Source organism: Microtus oregoni, unplaced genomic scaffold (assembly GCF_018167655.1).
Source record: "Microtus oregoni isolate MIOR12 unplaced genomic scaffold, Mior012 000047F_ref0000412, whole genome shotgun sequence".
NCBI lineage: Eukaryota > Metazoa > Chordata > Mammalia > Rodentia > Cricetidae > Microtus > Microtus oregoni.
In genome coordinates, this window is record NW_024543221.1 from 12,703,022 (window position 1) to 12,729,736 (window position 26,715).

At 42.6% G+C, this 26,715-nt stretch overlaps 1 protein-coding gene across 1 annotated transcript in view; it reads left to right on the top strand.

The window, feature by feature from the left end:
* Ush2a (usherin) overlaps positions 1–26,715 on the top strand; it is a 669,744-nt gene that overhangs the window by 550,236 nt on the left and 92,793 nt on the right. The window contains 5 exon segments of the mRNA XM_041635252.1: positions 342–418; positions 421–498; positions 16,545–16,584; positions 16,586–16,689; positions 26,544–26,714. Coding sequence (XP_041491186.1) covers positions 342–418; positions 421–498; positions 16,545–16,584; positions 16,586–16,689; positions 26,544–26,714 — 470 coding nt within the window.

Consider the following 26,715-nt stretch of genomic DNA (forward strand, 5'->3'; position numbering starts at 1 on the left):
CTGCCTCTAAATGAATCTCCCTGAAAATTCAACCCATTTAGAAATAGAAAAAGACTAAATTGAATTTTCACAGCCCAGTAGCACACCCCAAGATGTTCCTGAAATTCTCAGGAAAAGCCATGAGTGACGACGGGGTTCAGCATGGAGTTGGGAGGCAGCAGTAATGGCGCTCTAGAAAGGAGCGCGCTCTATGCTAGACACAACGACCAAACTCACAGTAGCGTTTCTCATAGAAGAGATCCAAAAAGTGTCACAAACTCAGGGAAAAACAGCAGGTTAGAAGCCAGCAAACATTGTCACAGAGTCTCAAAATCGGCTTGTTATAACTTTCATTTCTTCAGGTACATTTACAAGTTAGAAACAAAAACTGGAGGTGGCAGCAGTGTGAGCAAGGATTTCATCATCCAGATGCTTATGTGGACCCAGAAGATGTCCATCCCCCATATAATGTCACCGTGCTGGGCTCTGATTCCATATCTGTGGCATGGCCAGCCCCAGGTAAAGAAAAAATGGGATAGCTCCTCCCTCCCTCTGTCTCCCCAACCCCCGCCATCTATTTCCCTCCCTTCCTCCCTCCCTCTCTCTCTCATAGTTTAGTGGAAACTGGCTGCTGGAGATAAGGATGAATGTGGTTTTAAAAAATTTATTTGGATTAAGGTTTCAAAAGGAGAATCCATGATGTTGGGGGATACATGACAGCAGGAAGCCGAGAGAGCACAGAGAGTGAACCGAAAGTGGGATATGGCTATAAACCCTCAAAGCCCACCCCCAGTGACATACTTCCTCTAGCAAGGCTCCAACTGCTTAAGTTCCATAAATTTCCCAAACAGCAATGCTATCTGGGGATCAAGCATTCAAATACTTGAGCCTTTGGGGACATTTCTCATCAAACTATCATAATATGTATTTCTACATGTGTGTACATGCATGCATGCCTACTTATATAAATATGTAGATACTTAACATCTGTCTGACTCTCTACCAAAGCAGTGCATTTTTGGAATTCAGAATTCTAAAAACACTGTCTTTGCACTCATACCTATATGTCCAAGGCAAGTCAGAGATTATAACCACTCTGGGCATCCTTCTCCCAGGAGTCATGTGGTCAGCTCTTTGGTCTAGAGGGTTTCTTACTGTATGGCATCAAGGGAGGTGGAAAGGTAATGTCCTGTTCTAACTATGAGCTTATCATGGTGACTGGTGATAATGGCTGGAGGTTGCCTCTCTGCTCAGTGTGCCTTCGTTAGGCCATTTAGTCAATGCCAAATTGCTTTGGCGATTTAATACATTATTAAATTTTGATATAAGTATAATCCTTGGGTAAAATCTTGACCAAATAGACACTACAGAGGTTAATAAAAAGCTGGACAGATCAGTGGGTGGAGTACTTTTCATCCTCACGTGAGGGCCTGAAGTCAAATCCTCTACAACCGTGTAAGAAACCCGAATGTGAAAGCATGAACCATAATCTCAGAGAGGGGAAGACGAAGACGGGATGATCCCCGAGCCTTGCTAACCTGCTTTTCTATCTCAATCTGTGAGCTCTGGGCTCGGAGAAAGACTGTCTCAGATAATAAGATGGGGAAGGATAGAGAAAGATACCTTCCGCTGACTCTGGCTTCTGTGTGTGCAAGCATACAACCCCCTCTTCCTCACATACACAACACACACACAAACATACACACACGGGGGGGGGGGGGGGCGGGAGAGAGACTGAAATTATCTTTTAACATAGACCACAAGTGGTTAAGTAAAACTTAAAACTGATTATAGGACTAAAATTCACTTTGAAAATATTTTATTCTTTTTTTTTTTCAGTACTAGAGACAGAACTTGGGGATATGCACACACTATATAAGAAACTACCATCTACTACTAGGCTACGTAGCCTGATTTTAAGCTCTCTGGGGTACTAGAATAGAACCCCTAGTGTTACATATGCCATGCGTGCACTCCAAGGAGCCCTGCGCCCCTGATCTTCCCTACTCTTAAACTGAAATTGAAACAAACACCATTCGCCTAAGTTCAACCATGGCTCAGCCCAGCACACTGTTAAAAATAGCTCCTCTGGGCCTCTAAGAGAGGCACACATGGATCTAATCTACATGGGAAGAAGAAAAAGACAAGATCTCCTGAGTGAACTGGGAGCGTCGGGACCTTGGGTCACAAAGCAAAACAAGAAGTGGGTGTGGGGGAAAAAGAGAACAGCAGTGCGGGGAGTCAAGAGAGGGAGCGAGACAGGTGGGAATGCCCAGAACTCATATACGTTTATGAAATCTCAAAGAAAAATTTAATTGATAATATATGCATGTAACACCTGATGACTTTGTAGAACAACTAATTATTAATAGATACTATGGAATTTTTCTAAGTAGACTTTAGTTAAAAAACAAAACAAAACTTTTCCACAATTAAAAACAAAGCCATGCTATGCACTCTTTTTTGCTTTGGAACCTGTCCTGGAACTAGCTCTTGTAGACCAGGCTGGCCTTGAACTCACAAACTCACAGAGATCCCCCTTCTGAGTGCTGGGATTAAAGGCGTGCGCCACCACCGCCAAGCTTATGCTATGCACTCTTATAGATATGTAAAGGTCTACTGTTAAAAGTGTGTAAAATCTTTCTGGTATAAGAAACTCTGAACAGTTTTGTTGAGATAGAATGTTCAGTAGGTTTCTTTGATTTAGTGGATTTATTAAATTTAGATTTATTTATTTGATTCAGGATATCATTTAACTCCAATATTTCTTTGGGGGTTTTTTTTGGGTTATCTATTTGTTGGTGACAGTGGGGTACTGAAGTCACCCCCCCCCATCACTGTGCTGGTGTTAGTCTGTGGTTTTAGACACAGATTGTCTGTCCTGTGAAACTGTGTGAATCATGGTTGGTGAGTGTGTGTGTCTATAATTTTAATGTCCTCTTAGAGTGTTCTGTTGTTGAACACCACGTGATAACATTTGCTTCTTCTGTTTTGGGCTTCAGGGCAATTTCACAGATATTAGAATAGCATTGCCTGTTCACGTCTCAGTTCCTTTTTGCTTAGAATCCTGCTATCTAGCCTTTTGCCCTAACATGGTGACCATCCTTGGTGGTGAGGTGTATGTCCTGGAGGCATCAAAAACATGGAAATCTGTGGGCCGGAGTCTTTTCATTAGAGAATTAAGACCTTTAATATTGAGAATTATTATTGAAAGGTTTGTATTAATTCTTGTCATTCTGTTGATTCTATGGTGATCTCTTAGGTCCCTTCTGAATAATAGTCCTGGTATTAATATTTTCATGTAGAACTATTGCAAAGTTTAAATGATGTCATTTATGTAACTGGCATTTATTACCTGGCTTATGTGATAATTCTATAGATATGAATAATCTTTTAAATTTAACTCTTAAGAGCATCAACACATCATTTTAATAACTCATTTCCATTTAATTTCTGGACCCAAGAAATGGTTCATCAGGGAAAGGTACCTACCAGCCTAGCTATGTAATCCTAATGGCTTGAGTTTTCTCCCCAAAGCCCACATAAAAAGTCTGATGTAGTGCATACCTATAATCCCAGCATTCCCATGCAAGATGGGAGGTAGGGGCAGGAGAACTGGATGGAACTCAGAGTACAGCTATCTTGGAATACACAGCACAGCAGGATCAAGAGACCCAATGCCTAGACAAGGTGGAAAGCAAGAACTATAGCTAGAATTGTCCTCTGACCTCCATGGCCACACCCTGACACATGCTTGCACACACACACACACACTTGACACATGCTTGCACATGCACACACTTGACACATGCTTGTATACACACACATTTGACACATGCTTGCACACACACACATACACACACTTACCTTCAAAATGTATTTTCTCTAGCTTTTTCTCAGACTTAATACCTTCATTTTCAAAATGCTAAAAGTACTAAGTACAGTACAGTGTTAAAATTTTTCAAGTTATTTCTCAAATTTCCTAGCATTGTTTCATTTTTCTTCTTTGAATTCAACATCACATTTTTATGTTGGATGTATAATGTTTTCAATAAGGGAAGTCTCGTTATGGAAGAAAAGATAACCCTTGCTTATAAAATGTAACATTTATCTTTCCTACCTCAAGATTGGTAGAAAGTTCCATTCAGCCTAGACTAAGAAAATGAAGAATTGCATGCTGACTCTGACTATTTAACCAGTTGTTAACAAATCTACAATTTTCAGACCTGTCACTATTTTAGATGCATAGAATCCATTACAGAAACATTGTCATATACAGAAAGATTAAAATCTTAAACATAATTTTTCTGGTGCCAGGAAGGATTCCGAGCTCAGGACACATCAGGTGACCGTGTTTCTGTGTACCGTGTGAAGTGGATCCTATCAGAAAGCGCCTCATGATTGGGGAAATCATGTTTTTTTTTGTTGTTGTTGTTGTTCTGAGTACTCACAAATGTACATTTTAGGCAGAAGGGAAGCAAATTTGTTTCAAGCAAAGCTATTTACAGGAATTTTCTAGATCTTGCCCCATATTCTGAAGTTCAGAATGGTTGCACCATAGACTTAGTAAGCAAGTCAGAAAGTCCAGATCTGTAGTTTCTAACCATGACCAGACTTTGGAATCCCTGGTCATCTTATTCAAAAGCAAATCCTCAAGCTAGGAGGTGTCTCAGTTGTGAACTCACAGGAAGCCCTGAGTCCCATCTCTAAGCATCACTGAGCCGGACTTGGCTCAAATACTTCTAGTATTCTAGAGGCAGAGGCAGGAGGATCAAAAGTTTAGGGTCATCCTCAGCAATGTAGGAAGTTGGGAGTCTGCCTGTCTGGGTTACATGAGACTCTATCCAAAAAGAAAAACATTCCAGGCTCATGGGAAAAGATTTTCTTGAGTTGAAGGCAAGACATGTAGGTTGGTTGATTGGTTGGTTGGTTAGCTGGTTGGTTGATTGGTTGGTTGGTTGGTTGGCTGGCTGGCTGATTGGTTGGTTGGTTGCTTGCTTGGTTTGCTGGCTGGATGGATGGATGGTTGGTTGGTTGGCTGGCTGGTTGGTTGGTTGGTTGGCTGACTGGTTTTTTTAAAAAGTTCTCCATGACTCAAATGTGCCACCAAGTTTAGCAACTCCGACTCTCACACCAAACCACAGTGGTCAGCAGCACTACTTCCTGAAGACAGAAATCAGTGGTGTCCTCATGAATGTACAAAGCCAAAATATTGATTGCATCAGTTGATTTCTTTTCACCTGCATTTTGTGGGGATCAGTATATGGACAGAGTTACCTCAGGCAAGTAAGTGGCTCGGAGCAAATAGTCTATGTGGTTGCTTGGCAACAGAAGAATTACCTAGGTAATTAACTGTATTTCAGGTTTTCAAATTATGTTTCCAATGCTATCGATAAACTACATCTTAGACAGCATCAATAAATCTGCTGATAAAAGGAGTGAGGACACCCAGGGGAGGGTAACTGTGATAGTGAGAGCTGATCTCATGGGTGCACAGTTCTTAAATCCTACTGTGTGCCAGACAGTCCCAGGCCCCAGTTAATTCTAAACACTAATAGATAATCCCCATCCTAGGAATATGAATTGTGGAATAATAACATCATATGTTCAAGGTCACCAGACATTTCCAAGATTCATATGTGAATCTGTTCAGTTGCTACCTTTGGAAAGTAATTCCTTCGGTTCAACTCTTCGATCCAAAGCTTTGCGTTTTTCATTGGAAGTCTTGCAAACACATGAGATATACACTCTGCATTACGAAGTGATAACCAAGAGGTCCATAGGATAACCAATAGTTAGCCAACCAGTTGTTGGTTAAAACCCAATGGTTCTGGGAGGATGATGTTTTGTCCAGCAAATCAAGAGTAGGAAAATTAATTGGTAAATGGTGAGACCTCTATGGGTAAAAGGCCACCAAACTAAAGTGTGTGGATGAACCAGAAGACTCTGCCTACATAACCCAGAGTCTAGACAGAATAGCCAGGCCTCAAGCAAGCAAGGGCGGGAAGACCCAGCTAGGTGGAAAGCGGGTAGGTTGAGAAGTGTCTCAACTCCCCATGAAGAGATCACTCAGAGTGGATTACAGCACTGCTCAGTATTCTCTGTCCTAGGCAAAGCTGGGCCCATTTATCCCCTGTTTACCTGATAAATGTCAATAGAAATAATCCGAAACACTCAAACCTCTAAGACATTAAGATGCCTGCTCTTTCTATGGAGGGTGAGGACCAGCAACATGCACAGCAAAATTGCTGACGTCATGGAAAAAGCAATCATGAATAGGGGTCTGCAACTTACCAGGCAGGAAGTACAAACATTCCACGCCCCACTGAGTAAAAATATCCATACACTTGCTTTTCTGTTAAGGACCATTACTCTCTCCATGGATGCTCACCATCACACACACACATGCGCACACATACACATGCACATGCATACACACACACACACACACACACACACACACACACACACACACATACACATACACACACACTCACACACGACAGAGATAGAGAGACTGTAAAGAAAATTTTGGTGCATACATGTACTTCCCAAAGGTTATTGCTATTGTCTAATGGCTGCACAGTTTTTCATCTTCCAGCACAGAAGGTGACAGAGCCACGTAGGACGAGCCCCACTACTTAGTGTCCCTATGGCCTTGGGCAGCTTGTATGGTTCCCTAAGCACAGGTTCTGCCTTTATGAAAAAGGAGGGGCTAAGAGAGAGCCGGTTCTGCGGTAATGAGCCAGGACTGCTCTCTCTGAGGACTAGAACTCAACTCAGTTCCAAAACACCACTCGGGCAGTTCATGATGGCTGTAACTTTAGCTCTGGCTCCTTCCTGTGGCTTCCATGGGCATCTGTACTCACTTGCAGACATATACATATACTTTAAAATAAATCAGTGCTGAAAAGACAGTTCAATGATGAAAGAACACTGGCTGCTCTTCCAGATTACCCAAGTTCAACTCCCAGCACTGACACAGTGGCTCACTGCTGTCTGTAACTCAAGTCCCATGGAATCCAACACCCTCTTTTGGCTGTTAAGGGCATTGCATGAGCATGAAGTGTAGACATACACATAGGCAAAACACCCATACACAGAAAAAGAAATAAAATGAAAAAATTATATAGGATATAAATAAATCCTTTTAAAGGGGGCTGGAGTCATGATAGTAACTTAACTTCCATTGCTGAGGTGTGAACATTTAACGCTATATGGTAAGCAGTTCTGAAAAGATACTAGCTGGTTATTGTTCAAATCAGAGGCAAGAGAGGCCAGGTTAGTGTCCTCCTAAAGTGTCCCCTTACCTCATATCAGCTCTGGACCTTGGATCAGGACAGATCCAAATGAAGGAAAGCAACAATATATGTAATTGTAATTCGTGAAAAAGTATAGACTTTTGAAAAGCAAAGACTTCATCGAGCATAAACCATTTACTCAGAGAAAGAACAGAGGAAGCCGGTCCTGCTGTTTAAGAACCCAAACATTCAAAATTATTTAAACTCTGCAGATAATAATGAGCCATTGTAATTTATCAAGATGATGACTATATTTTGAACTATCCACCCCTTAATCATGTCCTAATTAACAGTACCACCGCATTCGGCAAGCGCTTTTTCTCGCTAAGAATGGTGAGTTATTTAAGTTTAAGGCATAATATTGAAACCCTGGCACTTTCCCTTGCCCATTTATCTTTTAGTCCATTAAAGAAAAGAATTGGCAACCATGCTTCTGCTGGGAAATCATTTTAATTAATCCTGCATGGGCACATAAATACTTTTTATTAATCACGTTTTGATGAAAGTTTAGTTAGCCACAATATGGGCCATCTACAGACGTGAGACACCCCGGTGGGTGTTGAGTTAAAGTCTCAGCTGCAGTGGATGGGGTTGGACACTATTTGTTAAAAACAAACTTCTCACCAGCTTTTATAAATGAAAAGTCCCCTTGCACTAGTTTGGGCAATCCAACATTGTCTATTGTTTTAATTTTCACTGTTGAGTGCAGTCACCAAATATCAAGGATTGGGAAACTTCAAAAGAAGAAAAGAAACCAAGTTTCTGGTTTATGTTTCATTTGCATATTAATAAGTACATGCATCTTGCATTATTGAGTCTTGAGATGAGCTAGGCATTTTGTTGAAATAAACACCTGTAGGCGGAGACAGCTCATTTGCTGCCAGACCCAAAGAGTTACACAGAAACTATATTAATTACAACACTGTTTGGTCTATTAGCTCAGGCTTCTTGTTGGCTAGCTCTTATATCTTGAATTAACCCATTTCTATTCATCTGTATATCGCCTCGAGGCTGTGGCCTACGGGTAAGGTTCTGGCTGGCACCTGGCGGCTTTCTCCTTTGCAGCTACATGGTGACACTTCGATTCCTCCTATTCTCTCTATATATGTCTGTTTGGACTTTCTGCCTGGCTTTACTCTACTAAGCCATTGACTGAAACAGCTTCTTTAATAACCGATGGTAACAAAACATATCCACAGCACGCAGAGGGGAATCCCACATCACTTACCCTTCTCAGCAGCTATAATTTCCTGTCTCAGGCCCTGTTTTCTACACTTTTTTTTGTATTTATTTATTTATTTATTTATTTATTTATTTGTTATTGAGAAAAGGAGAAAAAAAAACAAGTTTCCACCTCCTCCCAGCCTCCCATTTCCCTCCCCCTCCTCCCATCCTTCTCCCCCTCCCCCCACTCCTCTCCCCCTCCCTCTCCAGTCCAAAGAGCAGTCAGGGTTCCCTGCCCTGTGGTAAGTCCTAGGTCCTCCCCCCTCCGTCCATATCTAGGAAGGTGAACATCCAAACTGGCTAGGCTCCCACAAAGCCAGCACATTACGTAGGATCAAAACCCCATGCCATTGTCCTTGGCTTCTCATCAGCCCTCATTGTTCGCCATGTTCAGAGAGTCCAGTTTTATCCCATGCTTTTTCAGTCACAGTCCAGCTGGCCTTGGTGAGCTCCCAATAGATCAGCTCCACTGTCTCAGTGGGTGGGTGCACCCCTCGTGGTCCCGACTTCTTTGCTCATGTTCTCCCTCCTTCTGCTCCTCATTGGGACCTTGGGAGCTCAGTCCAGTGCTCCAGTGTGGGTCTCTGTCTCTATCTCCATCCATCACCAGATGAAGGTTCTATGATGATATGCAAGATATTCGTCAGTATTGCTATAGGATAGGGTCATTTCAGGTTCCCTATCCTCAGCTGCCCAAGGAACTAACTGGGGACCTCGGCCTGGGCACCTGGGAGCCACTCTAGGTTCAAGTCTCTTGCCAACCCTAAGGTGGCTCCCTTAACTAAGAATTGTGCTTCCGTGCTCCCCTATCCAACCTTCCTTTATCCCAATCCTCCTTTTCCCCCAAGTTCCCCCCATCCTCCCCTTCTCCCTTTTCTCTCCCCATCTCCCCTTACCCCCATCCCACCCCACCCCCAAGATCCCAATTTTCTCCCCGGCAATTTTGTCTACTTCCCATAGCCAAGAGGACAACTATATGTTTTTCCTTTGGTTCACCTTCTTACTTAGCTTCTTTAGGATCACCAATTGTAGACTCCGTGACCCTTATTTATGGCTAGAAACCAATTATGAGTGAGTACATCCCATATTCATCTTTTTGGGTCTGGGTTACCTCACTCAGGATAGTGTTTTCTATTTCCATCCATTTGCAATCTTGTGCAACCACTTTGGAAATCTGTGTTTCGGTTTCTCAGGAAATTCGGGATCAACCTACCCCTGGACCCAGCAATACCACTCCTGGGAATATACCCAAGAGATGCCCTATCATATGACAAGAGCATTTGTTCAACTATGTTCATAGCAGTATTATTTGTAATAGCCAGAACCTGGAAACAACCTAGATTCCCTTCAATGGAAGAATGGATGAAGAAAGTGTGGAATATCTACACATTAGAGTACTATGCTGCGGTAAAAAACAATGACTTCTCGAATTTCGCATGCAAATGGATGTTTTCTACATTTGTTTGGAGTTTTTAATGACAGCGTCTCACCCCATAGTCAAGGCAAAGCATACTCACAGCTGATCCTCGGCCTCACCATCACTAGGGCTGGAATTACAGGCGTGGGCCGCCACACTAACTTATTTTCCATATTTTACTAGTGAGAAAGGTCAATGTAGACTTTTTTAAGTTGTGACTTTCTCTAGGTTATTCATCACATCGCTATCAGAAGCAACCTACATGGGCTATATTGTCTCCTGATTTTTTAACCATTTAAATTTTAAATGCTTTAAATTTAGCATATATTCGGTAGACTCAACGATGAGTTTAATTATGGCATTTTTATATTTGTATGTCAAGTTTTCTGCTCATAGTCCCTCGACCCCACAGTGCTGGCTGATCACCTCCTTCTGTCCAATCATTATCTAGTTCTCTGTTTTGTGTGTATGTGTACATGTATATATTTTTTAAATCTATGTTCTATTTTCCCACCTAACTAATATATATAGGAAATAATTTTATCACTTCTAAAATTGAGTTCAAAATTAGAAAAACAATTTTGCTATAGATACAGAAAATGGGAATGGCCACAGTACAATTGTAGGTCAGTCCAGCCAATGGTCAAGGAGACATTTTGCCTGTAGTCCCAAAGTTCATAGAAAGCAAAATGCATCTGCCTCTGGGTAGGGTGATTCTTGTGCTCACTTAACACACAAGGATATATTTACTGGTCCCTGCTCATGGGTGTGGCAGGATGCAGGACACTGAATCACGCTGATAGACATAAAGAAGATGTGACATCGCCCCTCCTCTGGGGACCCTCACCATCTGTGGAGGGGGCAAAGGCTGCACAGTGTCGCTATCAGCCTCTGTCAAAATCCCCTACAGTTCTCATTAAAGAAGGGGAGGAAGCCTGCCTCACTTTCCACCCCACAAAAGGACGTAATTGAGACACCCCGGCAGCACAGAGGAGCAGGGCAGCCGGTGTCGCGACACTGTTCCAAGTGTAAGCTGTCTTTTGAAGCTAATGCTGCTATCAAACCGAATATGTGTTATATATTTCCTTTTACTCTTAGGTTTGTTACTGTGCCTGCTGCTTAGCAAAGGATTTAAAAAGGGCTTCTGTGATTGACTTGTCCCATTGTAAAGTCTGCACCTGCTGTGAAATGAAGCCACAAAGAGGGAAAAAAAAGTTGAATAATTTAACTTTTTTATTTGTAAAGATAATCAGGGTTTTTTCTGATTACATCTTAACTTCATAAATGTTAAATAACCTATCAGCATCTAGCTGTTGTAAATTATGGAAAGGAGCGCCGCCAGGAATATTAACCAATACAACCCTTGTTCTTCAGAGAACAAGAAAATGTGTTATGGCAGCTTGTCACTGTGCGACTGGTAACTCTGACACCAAATAACAAAGCTGCCATTTGCACTTAGGGTAGATTGGTTCACACGCGTTTCCGTGGCTCCTTTTGCTCTGACAGGAATTTATGAACTTGGGAACTAACCAAGTCGTGAGGCTCCCCCAGCAGATTCTAACAAATCTGCCCATTTCATTGCATTTAGTCATCAGGATACCAGAGGGCTCCATCGTCTCAGGCTCGCTGCAGATGGCATGGGGTTTCGGGGACACTGCAGACTGTGTGTCACTGCCCCGCAAAGTGATGGCAGTGGTGGGACCTTTTTTTCTAGGTGTTTGTCAGTGTTTGACATGTCTGCAGTTCAGAGGTGCATTTTCTGTTCCGACACCTCATCGATGTACGTAAAGGGCTCTCGTTGCCCATTAACAGCAAGGTGAAAAATACATTTTTGGGGTTCATGCCGTGGCTAGCCATGCTCAAATCTAGATCGATATTGTGTCCATATCTGAAACACAGCAGAAGTGCAATCTTGTGCCCTGGCCCTGCTGGGAGTCCCTGTCATTTCTGAGCAGAGAAGTTGAAGGATGCAGGGTCTGGAAGCAGCCTGCTCTAGGTACAGACTAAAGACAAAGAAACAACTTCAGGTAGATTGGGTGGGGGAACCATCTGAAATTACTGCCAAGGATGAGTGGCAGATTGCCTTCACACCACAACTTGATTGTGTACAAGTGCACACTTAAAAAGTCACACAGTGAGAGAGTGTCAGGACAGTCACTTGCATGGATAGAACAGTCACATCTGTTTGGAATCGTGTCCTTAGACGAGAGAGGGTTTTAGGAGTGTTGGAGGACAGGAGAGCATGGTTAATATGTGTTATTGAAGCTTTATTGTCTTTCATTTTTATGTATTCTGTCTTGGGTAGAGATGGAGTTTTTTAGCAGCTTATACCATGTGGGAATGTACTAGAATATCGTGTTGTGTTTTATGTCTCCCTTACAAGCGTGCAACTCTATGGCCATTGGTGTCATCACTCTACAGTGCTCATAGAGGTGACTTGGTGTGCAGCGGTGACTGAGGAAATAGGGGCAGATCCGTTCTGCCCCTGATCCAGTGTGCAGTTTATCTAGTTCAATAACATGTAGGCATATTTGGCATAAGTGTGTTTTCGAGACTCTTCCACAAGACCTACCCAAGGAATGAGAGAAACAAAAAGACATGTCTTCCTGCGGAATCAGCCTCAAGCAACAGCCATGAGGTTACAGTTTCTCAGCCTCACATTATCTTCTAACATGTGCAGATTTGGCATCTCTGTGTTTGCCTTGAGTCCCATAGTTTATTGTGTTGGAATACATTTGTGACAAATCTGAATCATCGCTAAGAGATGAGTTGTTAGAGCCTAGGTACTAGGAAAACCCAAGAGAGCCAACCCCAGTAATGGGCTTAGCATCCAGGTCATCCTTCTCACCTCATTGCCCCATACATGACACAGCATCTCCTTCTGATGGCTACAGACTGCATCAGGAGAATAAGGAGATAGGCTATAACGTGACTTGGAATGATGGGGTGTTCTGAGATACTCCTGATAGAAATGTCTGTAAACACATATTCCTGCTTAAAGGTTGCATTGCAAACCAAAAGGGTCCCTAGTTCACCCTTCCATCACCTCTCCTGCTTCAGGAAGAGATCTCTGTAGGAGCTTTAAAGAGAGTGCCGGGCCTGACGGCACAGTTCTTTAATATGTTACCCCGGTTCCCCTCACCAGTTAATGAACTGAGAGTCTCAAATGATCTCCATAATCAATTTCTTCCTCCAGCCCTCAAACTTTATTTTAATTACAGCAGCTTGCTGGGAACATTAAAAATGTTCCTGGTTTCATCTGACAGTTGGGAATGAGGCCTTGGAGAACATCTTCCAGATAAATTCACAGTGTGCACGCGTTACACCAACCAAGAGGAATGTGAACCTAGCGGAAAATGCTAGGGGTCTGATCTTAAGATAGCTTTTTATCCTCTCATGAAGAGATAGCAATGTCGACTTTTCTCTGGTGACCCTGAGCAGAAGTGTCACAGGCCAGACCGACTGTTCCAGGCCTGGGCCGTATTGTTCATGGTGAATTCATTTCAAGGCAATGCGGACAGACTAAAATTAAGCTATTTTCTGAGTTTCCCATGAGCCGTTCTCTGCAGCAGCACAAGGGTGCTTCAACATGAACTTCTCCCGCAGTCCTATGCGGGGTTCACTCTGAAGTCTCTTCTGCTTCTCACCTCTTAGTCTTGCAAATGCTCTCACGACTTTACCATTTTTCCAGACGCCAACATTATAAGAGGAAGCACTCACAGCCGGTTTTCATGAACAAGGAAAAGTGAGATTCTACTAACTTCCTTGGTTCAGACAGGACAATTACGTGTTTCTATTAGTTTACAAATCGAAGGAATATTCCAGAAAGTTCCATGTTTGTCCCGGTCTTTGAGTATTCTTTGAAACGAGGCCACATGTCCAGGATGTGTGGGTCTCAGACTAGGAACCTTGGTCTTCAGAATGGAAAATCTCTCTTTAATTTTCCTGTTCCGTGAATGGCAATTTGACTGGTTCAAACTGTTCTGTTTCTCCACACAGCTTTTCTCAGCCCTGCCCTGTAGCTTTCCTTTTCTGGTAGCTTAATCTAAGATTACGCTTTCGCAGCGTAGGAATATAAGCTGTGAAAGGCAGCTGGACCATGTCATTACTGCCCACCGCAAGCCAGTGTGCAATCCAGAATGAGAGGCTTTAACTTGACGGAGACTAATGCTCCTTGCCTTTAAAGGGGAAGTGTTCGGCGTTCAAGATTATCTGCTACTCTTTCGGGGGACCCTGGTTCAGATGCTGAGCTCCTGCATCTGGCAGCTCAAAACTGCCTGTAATCCAGATTCAAGGGGATTGGATACACTCCCCTGAGGAAGCGACACACACGATACTCACACTCAGGCAACCACTTGGAAGGAGGAAACATAGCTGATTCTGATAGCAATCTCCTGTTGAGATCGAGGTCACTGTAGAAAATGTGCATAGAAGCATATACCAGGCTGTTGAAAACATGACATAGAATTGAGGATCAGGTTGGCAAGATGTCTCAGCAGGTAAAGGTGCTTGCTAACTAAGCCTCATGAACCGAGTTCAGTCCTCAAAACTGAAGAGATCCCACTCCCTCAGAAGAGAACCCGCTCCCACAGAAAAGAATCACCTCCCACAGAAGAAACCCCGCTCCTACAGAAGAGACCCCACTCCCTCTGAAGAGAACCCATTCCCTCAGAAGAGACCCTGCTCCCTCAGAAGAGACCCGGCTCCCTCAGAAGAGACCCTGCTCCCACAGAAGAGACCCTGCTCCCTCAGAAGAGACCCTGCTCCCTCAGAAGAGACCCTGCTCCCACAGAGAAGAACTCTCTGACCTCTGCACACACGTGGGTGTCACATATGTACATAGACATGCAACCATGCATATGCACACACATATTTAATATATAAAAATGTAATAAGATTTTTAAAGAATTGGGGAATTGATGATAAAATGATAATTTGAGCTTTGGAGACAAGTGTTGTGGGAAATGCAAGTAGGATAGTCTACACTGAAAAGGAAATGCTCATTCTAGGCCTAAGAGATGACATAAATAGAAAAGAGCATGTCAAGCAAGCATCAGAACCTGAAGTCGAGCCCCAGATTCAATGCTAAAAACAGACAAAACACCAGGCGTGATGCAGCACACACTTGTGATTCGAGTGTTGGATTGCAGAAACAAATGGATTCCTGCACTCCCTTGCCAGCCAGCCTAGCCTACTTGGTGGGTTCCAGGTCAGTGAGAGAGCCCATCTAAAAAGGAAAAAGTGGAGTATGCCAGAGAAACAATAGCCAAAGATGTCCTCTGGCCTCTACACGAATCCATGACCCACACACCACACGTCTGTTCACATGTTCGCAGATGCATACACACACACGCACACATACACACACACGCACACACACTGCTCAGTCTTCTGGGTTGTCGGGTTCTGCCCATTCAAACAGATTTCTAAAAGAGACTGAAGAGTGGTGGCACACACCTTTAATCTCAGCACTCACGTGGGAGGCAGAGGCAGGTGGATCTCTGTGAGTTCAAGACCAGCCTGCTCTACAGATCTAGTTTCAGGATAGCCAAGGCTACAAAGAAACCCTGTCTCAAAAATAAAAAAAAAAAAATAGAACCTTCTTAAAGAGACCATGGGACAGTCCCGACAGTGTGAAAATCTTCCCAGTGCCCGTTTATATCCGCAGTACACACCATCCTGAGCACCTCAGGTGCTGCCATCTCTTCCTCTCAGTGGGGCTGCTACCAACACAAGCAAAGACATCCTTCAGTGGCCCTCACCCCTCGTGTGTCATCGGGTCCTGTGATGTTTTACTCTGTGGTGTTGTCTGTAGATTTCCTTGTTTCTATAGTAACGACACACTTATTGATGTGTAGCCTGTAATAACACCATAAATGCCAACACTCCCCAGTCAGTGAGATCACTTAGTCAGCTCCTCTAACACAGCCTTCATTCAAAGCTCGTATCTTTCCCTTAAAAAGTGTATGTCTTCATGACCAAATAAAAGTTAACAGGCATTTAATTATAGGAATAGATTGTGAATAGATTAATTTTAAAAAAAACTACTCTTTAGGAAGTACTGGTGAAAAATGGTAGTTATTGGACCTAAATTTCATATGTACTTAAGGCCCATAAGTCTCACTGACAGAGTGGACTGTCCTGGCTCAATAATTAATGCCCTGGGACTTCTCCAGGTAGACTGTGATTTGGATATTTTATGGGTTATTATGTCAAAGATCCATGTCAGACAAGGTGCTTACACAATGCTCCACAGAGAAATTATTGTCACAAGCAAACTGGAGTGGAGGTTTTTTTTTTAATGTACTTTAAGTAAACGTAGGGAAAATACAATACCCTCCTTAATGGCCTCCTGTTTTAAGTGACAGGTGCCTTCACTTTTATTTACCAGTAGAAGTGTATCTGAAGATGACTACTATGAATGTTTAAACAGCTCTTGCCTTTGGAGGGTACACTGCAGGGTTTTGCAACTTGTGTTTGGTGCAGCTTCAATGCTACTCAGAGCAGTCCCTTACCTTCCTGATAACCTTGTATGTGTGCACAGCTCTTAAGGGGCAGAGCAGTTGACCATTCTATACAATGCACTTATGCTTCCTTCTTCCTCTTCTTCTCCCTCTTCCCAGGAATCCTGGTTCCCCAAATTCCAGCATCCTACTCAGCGGTGGGGGTGTGATGCCTTCTCTGTTGGACACTGTCAATCGGCCTATCTGAAAAACTTAGTTCCCACCACACAGTATGAAATAAGAATACAACAAGCCTGCCAAAATGGTAACTCTTTTAGACACTTGACCTGGGATTGTTTAGTGTCTCAGATTTTTTTTCCTTAAAAAAAGAACAGTTTCTCTGTTGAAGTACCAAGAATAATGTCTAATTTCTAAATTGTGATAGACTGTTTTCCCAGAAATCAGCCTGGCATCCAGTGAAGCGTTAGGCATCTCTGCACATTGCATCATGAATATTTAAATACATAAAAATGGTGACTTTGTAAAGCCTTGCTTTGTAAGGTCTTTCAAAAGAATTCACAGAGCTCACACAAAGAGGCCACTGATAATATGAAACAAAATGGATTCTAGAGTAAATTTTATAGGAAATATATTAAACTGGATGTTATTTAAAACTTTTCAGGAGGAAGAAGTTGTTGGAGAGAGAGAGAGAGAGGGAGAGAGAGAGAGAGAAGCTGAAAACCAAACATGTCAGAAGCAAAGAACCCCTGAGCTTGGCATCTACGAGAGCAGACACAGGTGTGGCAGTCAGGTGGGTCTGCATATGAAACCCACTCCAACAACCACGTCCACACAATCACACGGGTGCAGCCCATCTCCTGCATGCCTCCCCACTGCTCTCCTATCTTGCTGTCTCTCCAGCAATCCCCACTGCTGTTTGGTCCATGTAGCCAGCCCCTTCACAGTTGGAACCCTTTAACTCAGACCCTGCAGTGACCAACCACGAGTCTGTAGGAGGAAAAAAACAGTGAAAGGAGAAGCTATGGCTGCACTTTTGGCAATGTAAATGGCATCCCCTAAAATGAGCAAGCCCAACTTCTCAGCCAACATTAGTGTGAAGAATAATATTTCGGATTCAAATACACACGAATGTATAAAAACGACTGCCGTGAACTTGCATTTCACACGAAGCACTGTAGTGTAGAATCTAAGGTACCCATCCATTCTCCAGAAATAGTTTCCTGTCCATTACCAAACGCTAATTGCACGAGGAAGGGGCATCGCTTTCCTGTTCTGAATGAAGGGAAACCGGCGACTCTTGAGGGAGCAGAACGTGGCTGCGCGCACGCTGTCGGGTCTGTAAACAAAGCTCCTGATTACAGTGCCTATCCCACCGCCACGCCAGCAAAGGAAAACGGGGAACAGAATGCAGAAAGGCCGTCTCAATGAAAAATACTGTCAATTGAATTTGACAGCATTTGATGGCATTTGATTATTCTAGTCACAGCCAAACAATGATATAAAGAGGAATATGAAACAGAATGTGTTACTGCCTCGCAGACTCCAGCGCAATAAACCTTCCCCCAGCGTGACACAATCACTTCACCATCATAATTGTAGCCTGTTTGATACCTCTGAGTACAGCGGAAGGGCGCTGACTGACACAGATACATTTTGTTTTTTATTTAAAGTGAAATGAAAATGGCGCGCTGGGGCTCCAGATACAATCGTTATATTCACCTACCGAGGCATGAATCACTTGGCAGTTATTCCAGCTGAAGTTTAAATGTGCTTAGACAACAACAATATCAAATTTTTCTTAGATAGCTGCAGAAAAAAAATCAGAAATTTGTAAGGACAGAAATAGCATGTAGACACACAGTTCTTTTTCATCCTATGACGAGTGGGGCCCCTTGCCCGGTGACAGCTCAAGCCGCTGTACTTCCGAGGAAGTTATACCGTACAATGCCTGCTCCATTGTTCACCCAGGAAATGCAGCCGGCTCAATCCAAGGACAAGGCTTGGCCTATGCAGATATTCTTATTAAATCCCAGGAGGCCAACATGCTGACTTCATTCTAAAAAAGCGTCTGCCAGTTCTCACTTGTCCCCCAAACTACTTTCCACCCTTGGTGATCCTCTTTCATTGTTATAATATTGCTGCTACATATCAAGCTGTTAAAAAGAAAAAAGAAAGTGCTTCCCTTAATAAGGAGATAAGACGTTTATGAGCCAGCAAAACAGACAGAATAGTCCATGTGGCACTTTTACTTTTCTCATCACTGGGACAAAATACCCAGCAGAAGCGATTCAGAGGGGAACAGAAGTATGTCAGCTCACATTTTCTTGGTGGGGAAGGCATGACATTGCTCAAGGTGGACCAAGTGGCTTCTAACCACAGGGGTGGGGGCATGAGGTCACTTGTTCATGTCTCAGTGCAACAAGAGGTGGAGACCTCAGGCAAGAGCTGAGCCCAGCCACAGCCCTCAACTCTGCTCTAAGGCTGTACCTCTGTCAGCTATACCCCATATCCCAAAGATGCCCCAGCCTCCCCAAACAGCGCCCCCTGTTGGAGGTCAAGTGTCTAAACACCTGAGTCTGTAAGGTGTGTTCCACACTTGGATCATTGAAACCTGTTAGTGGCAGACTTTGCAGATGAATGTCCCTCCTTAGGTTTCCAGTTACATAGGCTGCTTTCTTGACGAGGTGCAAGTCATAATGGAGGTAGGTTTTCTGTACCCATTTTCATAAATAACGAGGACGTTTAGGTTAGTGTTGTGCAACCTATCTATTGTCAAGATAGAAGCAAAGCCAGATTGAATATTGACATCTTCTTCAAAGAAAGGCTCGATCTACCCACTTCATCAGGTCAACAGCCTTACAAATGGTCAAAATCTCACCACTTCCATGTATAAAAATCAGTTCTTAGGAACTGACAAAACACTTAGGAAAACTGCCTTCTCCCACTAGGAGCTTCCATGTAAACAGAGATGAAATTACACAGGGCTTATAGTCTCAAGACTCTTCACTATTAAATGAATAATAATATTTGAACTAGGTGCATTAGAAGTCAAAGGTGCATACAAAGTCGCTTTAGCACTGTGAAAAGGGGGGGGGGATGATGAACCGTCCTTCTGAAAAACTTTAAAGGATAAAATCTAAGTGAGTTTTGAAGGTGTGAATTGGTGTTTCCAAGAAGGAGACTAAAATGATTCTGTAGAATGTATATATTAGCTAACTGAGTTACTGAGGAAAGGGTGCTGTTAAATTGAAGACATTGTGTGGAAAAGTGGGTACAGATATGGGCACTGAGTTAGATGATAAATAGCTAGATATGTATTCATGTATTATATATATACCTCGGGATACGAAGTTCTTAAACTTTAATTCTTCATACTAATGCTCTTATTACTGTATGAGATAAACTAAACACAAGGTAAGATGTGCAACATAATTCAAGATGCACAAATATTCATCAGAAAATTTAGAGATGTATTACTTGTCATTGCTGTGAAGAGAAAAACTCACAACCGAAAGCCGTTTATGTGTACACACACAAACTGTAGTAGAGAGATCTTAACTGCTGGCAGTGCGGGCATTCAGGTGTCGATAGAATAAGAAAATGTCCCCACAGTGAAGGCCAGAGGTGAAGCAGCTGTTGTGTTTGGCTAGAGTCTAAACTACTTACGAAAGAAACTTAGATCATCTGAATGTCCGACTTTTTAATGAAATAGTAAAGGCCAAATGGTGACTTTGCTGAGTCCAGATGCAGTCTACCATTTCTCTGTCTAGGATTTTCCTGTTTCCCTCTTTCTGTAGACATCATCACTTTCTGGAGCAATCAGGGTGTAATCAAAAAGCCCGCTTACCTTTCACAGAGGGATTAATGTCAATAGCCGTGTAGGACAAATGTGTTAATTGGGTGACTGAAAAGATGAGACAAAAACTCCAGGAAGCACAGAAGTGGCAGCTTCACAAAAGCCGGTGGCATCCTAAGAGTGGAGGGAACAAAGGAAGTGGACAGAATTACTAAAACAGAGAAGCCCAGACATAGGAACTCTGGGCAACTGGGTTTCTGAATTCCTAGGACGATGTTTCTGGCTCTTCAGGGAGGAAACAGTAAATCTAACCGTGTTCTCACATTTGACAAACTGTATAGTGGAAATGTCTTCTCCTCTCAGGTGAGGCATCCATTCTGGCAAGGTGCTCACTAAAGCTACTAAAGGAAACAAGTAAGAGAGTCGGTCCCCCCTTCTTCATGACTTCCTGGTTACCTTCGGGTGCCCATTGTCAACAGAACCCAGCATCAAACTCCTTGATAAAGCAGCAATGGAGATCTCAATGTCTAGGCTGTGTAATAACTATATTTAAAATGTTTAGAGGAGGCCATTTTATACACACAATGAGAAGAAGCGACTGATGAAAAAAAATCTTCTTCTCCCAGATTTATATTTATCTTTACTCTCCACATAGTGTTAGGCAGCATTGAGTGACCTATCTTTGAGATAGAATTGCCCAAATAAGCTGTAAGAAAAGAACAGTGGCATGGCTGTGCAGGGAGAGCTGAGCATGTAATCTGTAAACACATGCTATTCTGGAGGAGCAGGACTACCCCATCAACTGTTGACACCTCATAATTGGGGGGGGGGAGGAACAGGTTTCCCTCAACCTCTTATCTGGTGTGTTCAGAACCAAAGAGAGCCCGACTTTAATGCCACCCTTGGGATGCAACCTATTCATCTGTAATATTAATTTATTAAATAATCAATAGTAAGAAATATGTCACCCGGCTGAATCCTTTCATCGTTTTGGTGAATATACTTGAAGTTACTATCATATTGCATCTCTGAAATAGTGTAGATATTAAAATTCCCCTTCAGAGAGTGGGGATTTTTTTTTAATGTCAGTTTTAAGAAAACCATGTCTACATCTCAATTTGGTAATTCATGAGATGTTTAATAAAAATTAATTGAATTGTCATAGCAAATCTGAAGTAAGACAATATAGAAACGGTGGTTTTCCCATCAGATTTTGATAGGATTGTGTTGTAATAAGAGCAGCGGGGCTCCATCCCTGGCCGCCCGCACGGCTAGCTTTATACCAGAAATAATTACATGGAAACTGTATTCTTTTAAACACTGCCTGGCCCATTTGTTTCAGCCTCTTATTGGCTAGCTCTTACATATTGATCTAACCCATTTCTAATAATCTGTGTAGCCCACGAGCTGGCTTACCAGGGAAGATCTTAACCTGCGTCTGTCTGGAGTGGGAGAATCATGGCGACTCCTGACTCGGCTTTCTTTCTCCCAGAATTCTGTTCAGTCTACTCTGCCTACCTAATTTTCTGTCCTATTATAGGGCTAAGGCAGTCTCTTTATTTAACCAATGAAATCAACACAAAACAGAAGACTCTCCCTCATCATTTCCCCTTTTTCTGTTTAAACAAAAAAGAAAGGCTTTCACTTTAACATAGTAAGATTACATATAACGAAACAGTTATCAAGCAAGAATTACAGTTACAATATTTATATCTACTTTATCTTTTATCATAACTAAGGAAAACTATAACTATAACTAACCATTCTTCAACTCCATCAAAGACTCCAGAAGGATATAATATTACCTAAGTAAACAAGAAGTCCAAAGCTCTAGAAATGACAGAGACATCTCGCTGTCTGGACAGTCACCCAAAGTTCTTTTGTACCATTGGGGCATCCATCTTCAGCCTTCAGGCCCATAGTATACAGCAGACATTTTCATCAAGCAAGAAATTCCAAAGACAGTTCAGTCACTTTCTAATGTGTCCTGCAGAATGTCTCACAGACTCTTTCATGAGTCAGGAACCCCAAAGAATCATCTCACCTTTAGGCAAGTTCAGCAGTCCTCTCTCTGTGGGTTCTTTGTGTCCAGTTTATGCATCAGTCCAGGCAAGAGCAGTTTCTTGCCCAAATGGCTATCAAACTCCATCAGGAGCCTCTTTGATGCCCATCTTCCTCTTTAAGTAGATTGGCGCTGCCAGGAGCAGACATGTCTCATTGTCATGAAAAGCCCTAAATTATTAAAACATTTAAATGCCATATTCTGTAGTCTTTGAAAGATATGAAGAATGCCTATCTAACTGAAATATATCTCTATATATCTAGAAAATCTAACTAACATGACTACAAGCTTGACTATTATTGATGATTATCTATTAACAACCTATATTTCCTAATTATACATTACATTTTAAAAATGAAGTACACAATCGCAATACCTTAATTGATATCATATACATTATGTATGTATACATACATATACATACAACAAAATTGACCTTAAAATCCACACCAATGCAAATTATTCATATCTGTATCATATCCCCCTTTAAATGTAAAAGAACATTTATAAACCATATTTGGGAACATGGGCGCAGTTTTTTCTCTCCAAACTGCTTCCTGCTGAATGGGGGCATCGTTAATTAGGTCTTTCATGGTATAACCTGTGTGCTAGTTTCATCTCAGTTGGCAGTTGAGCAAAGTAATTTTTTGAGGGTGTTCACAGCAACCTTTCAGGAGGGCGTGGTCTATCATACCATATTGGGATAGGAGAAATCCACAGGGTCTCATCCTCTGCGAAAACAAAAGAAGGACTTTTCCAAAGCATAACCTTAGATACAAATTCTGAAGTCAAGATACCTTTAGAACATATGTGCAGGTTCAGCTTAGCAGCCCATATAATTAATTGTCTCTCTGTACTTAGCTCCTTCACAGTCAAAAATTTTAAAGAAAACACAATGTACATAATCCAGACTCTCTGTGAATTTTCTGTTTTTACGTGGCTTATTTTTCTTTATTTACTCTATCTCTTTAAAGACTTTATCCTTTTTTTTAAACCATTAACTTTATTCTCTACATTTTTTTTTCTTCTCTCTCTCAAGCCTACATACAATCATCCAACATTGTGATCCATTTAGTGGTCTGTCTGAATCTGTTTTATTGTGAATCTGTAATTTTTTTTTTTTTACTATCCAGGAGCACTTTTGATTTGTGCCTTTAAATCACTAAGCACTTAAGAATCTAAGCTGTGACATTCCTAGGTCAAAAACAGGTACTGCCTGCTTGCCCTGCCCAGTCCAACATGGCGGAGCTGCTTGTGCCTCTGAGCTGCGGCATGCAATGTTCCAGGCACATAGCAAGTCCACATTGGAGCCACACTCAGCAGTTTAATTCTGAGACTGAGCATGCAGCACAGAAACTCTTTTCATTCAAGTTACAGCCAAATCTGACACGCAGAGCACTGCACAGTCTGAAAACATGTCTCTGTATGATGGCAGGAATCCGCCATGCTCTTCCACCTGCCTAAACCTGATTCTGCCATCTGCCCAGGTGCAGGCGGGGAGCACTGAGCCATCAGCACAGTCTCAGAGCATTCTCCTTCCGATCCCAAGTGGGAACACAAACATCCAGTCCCATCAAAGCCATTGAAATGCTTTAAAGCCAGAGTTTGCACTGGCAGCACAGTCCTAGGAAGCCGCATTTTTTTTCTGCTGCTGTTGCTGAATCAGGAAATCTCTCTAAGGCACACCACCAACAAACAGCAAAAATCTGCATTAAACTCTCTTTCCCTTATTTTTAAGCCTTCTCAGGTTTTTAAGTGGATTTAGTCCATCACGTTGGGCGCCACTCTGTTGTAATAGAAGCAGCGGGCTATGTTCCTGGCACCCTCACGGCTAGCTTTATATCCGAAATAATTACATGGAAACTGTATTCTTTTAAACACTGCCTGGCCCATTTGTTTCAGCTTCTTATTGGCTAGCTCTTACATATTGATCTAACCCATTTCTAATAATCTGTGTAGCCCACGAGCTGGCTTACCAAGGAAGATCTTAACCTGCATCTGTCTGGAGTGGGAGAATCATGGCGACTCCTGACTCGGCTTTCTTTCTCCCAGAATTCTGTTCAGTCTACTCTGCCTACCTAATTTTTTGTCCTATTAAAGGGCTAAGGCAGTCTCTTTATTTAACCAATGAAATCAACACAAAACAGAAGACTCTCCCCCATCAAGATTGCATCATGTCCCTAGCAGACACAGTTTCTGGATGCTGACTGGAGTCCTTGGCCATGAGCCCTGGGATTCTCATAGAGCCGATCCCTCTCCATGATACACCCAGTACCCGATGCATGCAGCAGACACCAGGGCCAAACTTCACATACCTGCACGGAGTGCAGAATCTGGCCCATGCATGGGAGCAGACCCATGAGGTCAACCTATAATACCTCCATGGCCTGTCATTGCTCAGCCTTACACCACAGCAGCTGATGAGCTGGAGAAACACCAGATTCCGAGAGCCAAAGATTTTCCATTACCCTGTTTCTACCTTGTGAAAGATGCTGTCGTTTGCTTTGTCTTAATCACCCTTCGAGTTTTGATGGGGCCGGTTAATCTGATATGGCAGCATGTGTGTTCCCCAGTGTCTGAAGAGGGTGTTAATTAAAGACTTCTAACAGCCTGGAAAATATTGATTTATTCAACACTCTCTTCTCCACCAGAGACTGAGCTAGAAGATAAGAGCCCTGCTCTCCACCTCCTTCTTCCTCAGCCTACCTCTCTACCCCAACAATACAGGGAACGGGATAAAGATGAGGTCAAAAGGCAGAAAAATATCATGAAATTATATGCCTTTTGGCCACTTATTTGAAAAGTAAATGCTTGACCCCTTCATGGACTCGAACACTGGGAATATGGAAATGTAAAAGGCACAGTTCCCTTCCTGTCAGATGCGTGTTATGATTTTACACCTGGATGAGGAGAATCTGTTCCCAACTCAGCATCAGATATTAAGTAAGACCATCTTAACAGCTGACAATTCCCTTCCTCTTGCTTCCGTGTTGAATGTTTTCTACATTCAACTGCCGAAATAAAATGTAGAGATCTGAGTTCTGATAGCAACACAATCTCACCCATAAGAGGACTGGGTAATCCTGTTCTCTGGCAGTGAGAAGAATATTTTGAGACTATTCTGGACTGTGATAGACTTTAGGAAACAGCAAAAAGGAAGCAGTCCTCTGCCCTTTGCCATTTAAAAGTCTCCAACTCAAATTCCTGATCCTGCATCTACCATGTGGCTTTCATCCATTAGCGCACAGTTTGGTCTCATATATTCAGCTCTGCTCCTGCGGGTCCAGTGCGCTCACTCATCTCTGTTCCTGCTCCTGAGTCAAAGACAGTGTTTATGTGTGGCTCTTGATGTGTGATAACAAGTGTATAAAAAATAATAAGGAGAATGTTCCTTGCTTCGAGGGTTACAGTGTAATTAATAGAAAGTTTAAATGAAGAGAAAATAAGTGGCCTATGAGAAACATAGAAATGCTGTCTAACTGCCCTGCAGGCAAATACAGGTGCATCATCTTAGGCAAACCTTGGGAAGAATTGTGGGTTCTCTGTCCCACAGTATGCCAGCCTCAGTGTTTGTACATGGTGACCCCAACATCCCACAAGAGGAGGTCAGCCTCACCATATCAATGCTTTGCAGTCACTGAAACCATCGGTTATCAGTCTATCAGTCTATAGGGCTGAGATCATGGAGAATATGGAAGCGTCTCACACTGGAACCTGCCACAATCCACTGACCACAGAAGAGTTAGGATTCCCAAAACATCAGCCTCCAGCCATTGCACAGCCCATTCTGTGGTTCTGTGTTCAAAGGCAGAACCTGAATGCTACTGCTTGTGTCCACACCCATGACTTAGTCCTCACTTGGAGGAATAAAATAATATCCCATACACTAGAAAAGACATAGGAATTCTAACGTGATGCTGATGATTCTTTACTTGATGCACACAGGGTCTTCCCAGCTCAGTTCGCCCAAGCTAGGTGTTTCCTCACAGACATGCCCAGAAGTCTGTCTCCTGGGTGGTTCTAGGTCTTGTGACCTTGACAATATTAACCATCACGGTAATGTGTTGCCTAATTTTTTACATATATTTTGTATTTGCATATTTTCTATGACCTGTATGAACTTTTAAAAACCATACACACACACACACAATGTCAACTACATTAAGAAAATGTAGCCAATTCCCAATAAGGAAAAATTATCTGAAAGAAGATGCTCATTTTGATAAACCAGTCTCTTCCTCTGTCTCTAAAGCTATTGTCACATGCCCGGGGGTCACACTCTCTGCTGGTTCTCTTGCAGACATCCTGCTGATGCTGAGGAGGAGTCTACTTTTTGTCTGGTCGGAAGGAGCTCTTGAGTTCACTGATGATGCAGACACTCTGCAGCCTTCTGCACTGTGTGATTACCGAATCAGAGCCTGGAACTCCGAGGGTGTGGTGGACAGCCTGTGGTCATCAGTACAAACCATGGA